This window comes from Vulpes vulpes, chromosome 7 (genome assembly GCF_048418805.1).
Source record: "Vulpes vulpes isolate BD-2025 chromosome 7, VulVul3, whole genome shotgun sequence".
NCBI classification, from domain to species: domain Eukaryota; kingdom Metazoa; phylum Chordata; class Mammalia; order Carnivora; family Canidae; genus Vulpes; species Vulpes vulpes.
In genome coordinates, this window is record NC_132786.1 from 57,663,837 (window position 1) to 57,672,674 (window position 8,838).

Sequence of the window (8,838 nt, forward strand, 5' to 3'; positions counted from 1 at the left end):
ATACCTTATCTTGTCCCAATCACAAGAACTCACGCGCTTTCCCAGATTTTGTCCTGCCCTGTTTACCTAAAAAGACTTAATGGTTTTTCCTCCTACTTGAAACAAAGCAGGTCCTCATGGTTCAGCTTTAGCCTCCTGAGAAATGTGTCCTAATCTTTTGAGACCATAGAGGCGTCTCCCTCTATAGGAATGAGGCCTCTTTTAAGGATGTGCATTATGTCCATCCCCCCACCTCCTTTCCTACCACAGTGTCTCTCATGTGGTAGGTGCCTAAAATATCTGTAAAGTGAATGGATGGAATTCTGTGCTCTCCACTGTTTCTGCAATCATCGGGCCTCTGACATATAGTTTTAATAACCCCTCTGTGTGTGACTCACATTATCTTAGCTAAATTATAAGCTCCTTGTAGGCAGTTCTGCTCTGCTAATAATCGTTGGCACATTGTTATTTTCTGGCTGTGATCTCCCATGAATTCATAGAACTATTTGTAGAACTTTAACACCTTTTTTCTTTTACTTTGCTACGAATATTATTCTTTCCAGCCAATATTTTATGTGGGGTAAAAAAAGATACTGAGAAAGTGCTGCTAGTGATTGTGAATTGATTGTTATTATCAGGCTCTGTTCTCCCATAAAATTGACATAAGCCACAGAGTTTATGCTATCTCTGTGGAGATTTTGTTATGGACTATCATTCTTTCACTAAACATTTTATATTTGTTAAAAAGTATGAAAACAATTACATTTATTGAAATTTGAAAGTAGCAGGAAGGCCTAAGGGGACTCTTAAAATGTACAGCTTCTCGTAAACATCATTAGTTTTATTGATAGTCTCAGAAAACAGAGTTGAAAAGGACTTCTGCATTTTTTACTGATAGATATTTCTCAGTGTCGTAACCACTTATGTACTAGAAAATGAGATTATTATTCTTTCCAGTATTATACAGTATTTATTCATTGCATTCATTGAACGACCATCATGTGCCAGGGCTTGCACTAAGATACAATAACTATGCAATAAATAATTGAACAGGTAAGATTTTTTTAATGTAAGATTAAAAAAATTACTTTGCATGTAGAAATACAATGCGCTGGTCTACTTAAGGAGGCCCAATGCCTTTATCTATTTATTGACTCACGCTATATGAGTGAGAAGTGACAGGAAAATCTATATTCATGTTACTTAAATGGCTCGCATGTCTAGATTCATGAGTTTTCCAGGAAACAAAAAGAATTCTGTTGCCTTGGGACACTCCAGGTGGCTCAGCAGTTGAGCATCTGACTTCAGCTCAGGGGGTGACCCCAGGGTCCCGGGATCGAGTCCCGCGTTGGGCTCCCTACAGGGAGTCTGCTTCTCCCTCTGCCTGTGTCTCTGCCTCTCATGAATAAATAAATAAATAAAAATCTTAAAAAGAAAAAGAACTATTGTCTTAAATGAAAAGAAGAAGAGCAACCAGCTCTTAAATAATCCTAAGAAATCTCAATCATGATGAAAAAGAAGCCAACCTGATTATGTTCTGTTTATTTATTTACTTTTTTATGTTCTGTTTATAATACTAGTTAATATGATTACTTTGGGGACTTGAAAAATTTTTTAAATATTTTGTTTTATGGGATCCTTCAAACATAGAGAAAAAAATATTAGAGAACATAAGCATGTGCACTATCTACTCAGATGTACCAACTTTTAAGATTTAATATCTGGAGAGAGAGAGAGAGAGAGAGTGAGAGAGAGAGGGAAATAACTCATGACAGAAGGAGGTGAGGTCCTCTTGCTGTTACACCTTTCTACCGGCTCTGAGGTAGCTGATTGACCGGCCTAACAGTTTTTGTTTGTCTTTATCACCATTCCTTATTTATATGTAGGTGCTGATGTACAAAAAGGCAAATACTGGGACACTCCCTTACATGCTGCTGCCCAGCAGTCCAGCACGGAGGTTGTAAACTTGCTGCTAGAATTTGGAGCAGATATCAATGCCAAGAACACAGAGCTCCTGCGACCTGTAGATGTAGCTACTTCTAGCAGTTTGGTGGAACGATTATTGCTTCAACATGAAGGTAAGAGTACGGGGGCATTTAAAAACACAAAAACACATTTGCCTGAAATGGATGAGACTGAGAAACGTTTTGCTGGCGTGCAGAATGATGATGGTGAAACACTGAAAATACTTTGTGTGAAAGCAGATCATTTTTTAAAGCAGATCATTTTTTGACTTAGGTTCTACCTATAAAGATGTCACACACACACAAAAAGAAGATGTCACAATGATCTTCATTTTCCTTTTTTTTTTTTCCATCTTACCTGAACATTGTATTTTTAGAGGGATACTTATATCTTGGAGGGATATATCTCTTTAAAGAGAGAGGAGGAGCAGACTCCCCTCTGAGCAGGGAGCCTGGGGCGGGAAGGGGGGATCATGACCTGAGCTGAAGTCAGATGCTTACCTGAGCCACCCAGGCACCCCAATAAATAAATCTTCTTTTTTTTTTTTGAAAAGAACCCATATGGAATATACCACAATCATAATAAAAGCTTACAAATAACAGCAACATAAATGCTTATGCAAATAGCCCTGGTATAGTGGTCATACTACCCTACTTTGCTTCAAAGCACCGTGGTTTGTTTATGGCTTATTGCATGCATTTTACAATCTATAAAAATCCATCCTGATCTTAATCAACAAATACTTTGCTGTCTTTTTGTAGCTACTCCAAGCACTCTTTGTCAGCTTTGCCGACTCTGTATCAGAAACTACATAGGAAGACCAAGATTGCACCTTATCCCACAGCTCCAGCTGCCAACGTTATTGCAGAATTTCTTACAGTACCGATAAGGCAGTAAAATAATTCTGATTACTTTCAAACTCATTTCTATTTCATCTGCATAGTGTATATTTCATATTAAAATACGCTGATGATAGAGTGCAAGTGAATAGGGGGCCCCAGGCAAGAGGTGAATTTAAATTTTAAGTGCACTAGTGAGTACTACTCTTTTACGCCTTTTTACCATTTTTTGGACTACAGCATATTTAACATCCCTATATGTTGTTAGCCATTCCCTTGTGCCTTTGGGGTTGGGGAGGGAGGGAGGCAAATCTCCATTTTATGTCTTTTTAAAGTGAAAAAGAAAAATGTGGACTCTCACTAAAATCACATATTTAAAAATGCCTCCATTCTCCAAATAATGCATTAACTTTTAAATGTTAGCCATTGTAATTGATTCTTTCTCTCTGTATTTTTCATATTAATGCAAAATATGAGTATGGTTTAGAAGAGAGCAACTAATTTCCTTTTTGAAATAAAGCTGTCACCCAGGAGCTCCGGTTTGTTGCATGTGCACCTGTCGTTCTGATCAATTCATGAAGAGCAAGATAAAGTGCCCCCTCCCTGCAAAGATCTCACTGTCGCTTCACCACCCTCAATGTCCCCATTCCAGAACCTGGTGGGTCTCCAATTATGGCTCCTCCCGGGTCGTCCTGAGATGGTTGGAACATTACACCCCTGCCAAGGCTATTTTAGGACCTCCTCCTTCTCCAGGGTAGCCTCTGAGGGTCTCTCTGCAGTGCTTTTGTACCTACACTCTAGCCTTCTTCCTCCCCAGAAACCATCGCTGGCTGGTGGTGCCAGGAGCGAAGAGAACCAGTTTCATACCCGATTGATAAAGAGGCCCTGGGGGATGCTCCAGAGCTCAGGGCTGGGCAAGGCTGCGGAAACCGGAAGACCAAAATCTCCTTAAATTGTGGGGTTTTCAAAGAAAAGAAAAAGGGGGTGCCTCTTAGCCAACCAAGAGGGACCTTATAAAATTTCCCCCATGCACAGACCTTCCTAGGGCTATTTCCTGTCCTACTAACACAAAGTGAGGGCTTGGGGTAGGCTGTATTAGCAAGGGAGTGTAGAGGTCCAATGTGTCCTCTGCAGGGATTAATGCTGTGTTTATTGTCTTCTGCTTTAACTGTACTTCAGGGCAGTAGAAAACACAGTAAAACAAATTTTGTGCCTCCTTTGCAATTTACACTAGATTTGAGGCCATCACAGACTAAGAAAGAAGATAATCCGGATACTTAACAACTGTGTGAAGTAGAATATATTTTGATGGGTTTTATAAGCTTAACATATTTTGATAAAATATTTTGACCACTATTTTAATAACCCAGGGGCTTATTTTCCTTTCTTCTTAGTTCTTGGCTGACTTTTGGAGACCCATGGGAAAGAAACTATTTTGAATGTAACCCCAAAGTCACTAAGATTGCATTTATAAAAAACCATGTTTAGATTTTCAAAAATAGAAAAAGATGCAACAAAAATAGAAATAAGACTGTAGCACGTTTGTTAAAAAAAAAAAGTCTTCTATGTGGCTACAGTTTTATGAGTCTATTTTACGAATATCTCAGCCTAACAAATTTGTAATGTCCTCATGAATAATGTGCATTTAGTTTCTTTATTATAGAGTAACCTCCTTACATATGATTAGGTATTCAAACTCTTCTAGTAAAACAGGTTTCTACTAGTATTTTCCCTGAGCTAGAGGCAGTCTTAGAGTGTAAGGTAATATAATTCATCCCTTTTCATTGCGATTTAATATTATAAATATCAAATATTAAAATTAAAATGGACACTTTAAAACTTGAGTATGCTGGTATCTTGTATCTTTGCTTGAGTAGGATTGTCTTATCAAAGAAGTGTTCTAATTTAAGTATATCATTTGTTTGTTAATATATTAAAGTGTGACTACTCTCCCGGGAATAAAACATCTTTTCTTTTTTTCTCTTCCAATTAGTATTTGATTTTCTAATTGAAGGTCATGGAGAATAAGATTCAATTGCTCACATTTTTTCCTCCTCCAGTTTTCAAATCATTGAATTAGGAGTATTAAGAGTAGAGTAGTGCACATTGAAATAGATACCTGGAAGGTATCCTGATTAGGATCTTATTATGTGTGTGTGTATCTGTGTGTGTGTGTGTGTGTGTGTGTGTGTGTGTACACATAAAGATCCAAGGAAAAAATTCTACAAAGGCAAAGACCAAGCCAAACCAAACTATTTGACATGAGATTGAAGAATTCTAGTGAAATAATCATGGTATCAAGACACTGCTGAAACTTTTATTTTGTAGGAGAAACTATTTCATTTCAATTATCATTTTAACCACCGAGTATGTTTGATGTTTCAGAAGAAGTTAAATAGAAACGGTGTGAACGGAGGGACCCTTGGGAATAGAAGGTCCACAGGTACTTACTGTGTTCCTCCCTCTGTGAAGGCCCTGAACCCAGCTGACCCTGCTTATCTATTTACAAAGTAACTTTATAAATTATTCCCTCTCCCTTGGCTTATCTTCACGTTTTTCCTTGAATTTTTCTGCTTTTCTTATTCTTATTATCATTTATAATTAGTTTCTTTTAAGGCCTGCCCTGTCCCTTAGAAACTTGAATAATCATCTTCAGATTTTTTCGGTGTTGATGATAGGAAGCTTATTCAGAAACTTCAGGTGAGTTATTACCCTTCCATCTGCTGTAGGGCCTACAACGCACTTCAGCTCTGGAGGTCTCCATTTTCACATTTTTTAAAATGATAGGTTAAAATAGGTCAAAAATGATCTTTTTAAATGATAGGTTAAAATGATAGGTCAAAATAATTACCATTTTGGATAGTGTGCTGGAATTCAAGGAATCTTTTAATAAGTAACTTTGGAAATTCAGATACATTTTTCAAAACACGTTTGGTGTATAAGAGGCCTATGGTGTAGGTACAAATTTCATAAACCACATATTCAGGTGTACAAAAGGCAACTTTATTATCCTAGTAGAACTTCCTGGTTATCTCAAGCTTTCCTTTCACCCAGTGAAATCGGGCCACTTTGCGGTGATTCATTCGAGTCACTGATTTCTGTCCCTTAAGTACACTTTTCAGATGAATTCAGTTAATACAAGCCTCTTTCTTCCCACTCCATTTCTTGCTGGGGGTGGCATCTGAATTCCAGAAGATTCTATGAAACCCGCTTTTTGGTGGGAGTGTGCATTGGCCAGCGTCTGTCCTCCAGAAGATTCATATGTGTCAGGAGAGTGAGTGTTAGACAGTGAGCAGGGGACAGATCACGAAGGGCCTTGAGAAGGAAGCTCACGGTAGGAAAGTCAAAGGACAATCATCATATTGTTTCACGCATACGTGGACTATAGGAAATAGTGGAAGGGATTATATAAGGGAAAGGGAGGGGGACTGAGTGAGGAAAATTAGAGAGGGAGACAAACCATGAACGACTCCTGACTCTGGGAAACAGGAAACAAAGGGTTGTGGGAGGGGAGGTGTGCAGGGAAATGGGGTAACTGGGTGACGGGCACTGAGGGGGGCACTTGATGGGATGAGCACTGGGTGCTATACTATATGTTGGCAAATTGAGTTAAAAAAAAACAACAACAAAAAACAGGCTTGATTCTCCCTGAACTCATCTGGCCTCCTTGCCTTTGCAAACCTTGTTCCCTCTGCCTGGAACACAACCTGCTCCATCCGCTACCTTGTATGGCCATTTTCCCTCCATCCAGGAGCTTAAAAATGACTCTTCCATTTTCAGTTGCAAGTCTCCCTGTCTGAGAACAGGTTGTTTCCTGTTCAACAAAATGTTTATATCAAGTAAAGCTCTCTGAATTTTCTCTTGATAGGTGATAAGTCAGAAACAACTACTGACATTTTCTTTTGAAGATTTTATTTATTTATTTGACAGAGAGAGAGCGAGAGCACAAGCAAGGGGAGTAGCAAGGGCAGAGGGAGAAGCAGGCTGCCCAAGAAGCAGGAGACCTGAGGGTGGGGCTTGATCCCAGGACTCCAGGATCATGACCTGAGCTGAAGGCACTTAACTGAGCCACCCAGGTGTCCCCAGCTACTGACTTTGATGGTCGTTTGGCCTGTGTGGAAGTTGGGTGGAACTTACAGGGTGACAATAAGTGATTGTAAACTTTATCAGGCAGTTACTTCAATTAGAGCTGCTTTTCCATTTGAAGTATCTTTACTGGAATAATCGCCCCAGTCCCTAGCAATTGATATGCGGCTCCTGATCTGGAAAGCACCTTCCCGCCCTCTAACAACCTGCAAGAACCACCAAAAGCGGCCTGCCCTTACTGAGCAGGCCCAGTAGTGCACATTCATGATCTCGCCTTGGGTCAAGGTGCTTTTCCTGCCTCTGCCACACGATCAGCAGAGGTGGCTGAGGGTCTTAACACCCCGCAGAACCCACGGGCCGCTCTACTGGTGACACCTTGCTGCCTGGACCTGGTGAGCAGAGAGCAGCACTAGCAGGTTCCTCGGCTGCCTTAGGCAGATGCAGGCCAGCTGGTGGCAGAGGGAAGCATCACTCCTCCTGTGAGGCAGCGTCCCATCCGGCCCCAGGCAGGGAGACAGAAGTAACTCCACAAGTTAACCAACACGAACTGAATAGAAGGAAATGGGGGAAGAGATCCGGACAAGGGAAAAACTACACTGCAACCGTCAAACTACCAGAAATAGATGATTCGAGAATCAACTGCCACTGCTAGGGAGCAGATTAAAGAAGCTAGGGTTAGAAGAGCCTAGAATTTGGAGGAAAGTTCTATAGAGGGACTTCGGAAAGGGGAGAGTCACTACACAGCTGGTGCCAACTCTTCAGGAGCTCCGGGAGAGGGGTGTCCCAGAGTAAAATCGGGGACCCTTTAAGGAGGGCCACTTCTCAGTGCTTGCTAAACACCCAAGGGAGGATGGTGAAATGGTCTCCACGGGAGCTAAAAAAAAAAAAAAAGTTGGAGAGTGGAACCAGCTGCCCTTGCCAGGTTAGGCTTTGTTGCCCTGGTGACACCCGTGTGCATGCAAGCAGCAGGGGAACAGCAGGTCACATTCCCTGCCCTGCCCCTCCTGGCCTCCCGCTACCTCCCCCTATCGTCAGAATTTAGTAAAACTTTTAGCAAAGGCGAAATCACATCCTGGACTTCCAACAAGTTCCAGAAGAGTGTTTGAAACAGAGATACCTGCTTACCAATTGGCACATTTATTACCCGAAAGTTCTGCTTCTTGGCAAGCCTCAAGCCCAATCGACCTCCTTAGCCGTTACTACCTAAATCCTGGGTTAGAACTCATGCTGAAGCCTACATTCTCTAACCCTAATGATGAGTTATTTCCCAAAACTCATATAAAAAAAAAAACCCTCTCATGTCACAGGTTATGTCATCTGTGCTTCTGCTCACAGTACTCACTCTGTGCAGAACGGTCCCCGTCCCCCTCATCCCACAGATTTCCACGATTGTCTCAGAAACCATAATTTATAGGAACTAAGCACTTGCTACGTGCTGCCCGCTGTTCTAGGCTCTTTGCATATTTAACTTGTTTATTTAATCCTTAAGACAACCCTCTGAGGTAAGCCCTATTTATTTCCTCCTTTTACAAATAAAAATGGTTATATAACTCGCTCAGAGTCACATAAATAATAAAAAGTAGACCTGGTGCTCCAAAGCCTCTGTCATCGACAATTTAAAACACTGCCTTATAAGATCCAAATCAAAGGTCACCTTCTCTGAAAGGACTCCTACAGTCCCTTAGGCCAAATTATTTGCTTCCTCCCTAATACTAATATATTTTTATCATGGCAGAGCTTTTCAGCGTACATGATATTTTTACTGATATTTATATCTGTGTACCTTCTATAAATAAATAATCTAGTGCACAGAGGTCTAATACAACCTCCTGCCATCACACTGTTGCATCCTGCTGTATAACACAGGTAGTCACTAGCCATATGTGGGTATTAAACAGTTGAAATGTAGCCAGTGTTACTCTATTTTATTTAAATTTATATCTAAATAGCCACAGGTGGCTAGTGGCTA

General features: G+C 40.6%; 1 protein-coding gene across 2 annotated transcripts in view; it reads left to right on the plus strand.

Annotated features, from left to right (window-relative positions):
* ASB5 (ankyrin repeat and SOCS box containing 5) overlaps window positions 1–4,772 on the plus strand; it is a 51,000-nt gene extending 46,228 nt beyond the window's left edge. For both annotated transcript variants that reach the window (XM_072763893.1, XM_072763895.1), the window contains exons 6-7: window positions 1,866–2,057; window positions 2,706–4,772. In XM_072763893.1, the coding sequence (XP_072619994.1) occupies window positions 1,866–2,057; window positions 2,706–2,833 (320 nt within the window). In that variant the 3' untranslated portion in view covers window positions 2,834–4,772. The remainder of the gene's footprint in view (window positions 1–1,865; window positions 2,058–2,705) is intronic.
* Window positions 4,773–8,838: the final 4,066 nt, after the last annotated feature.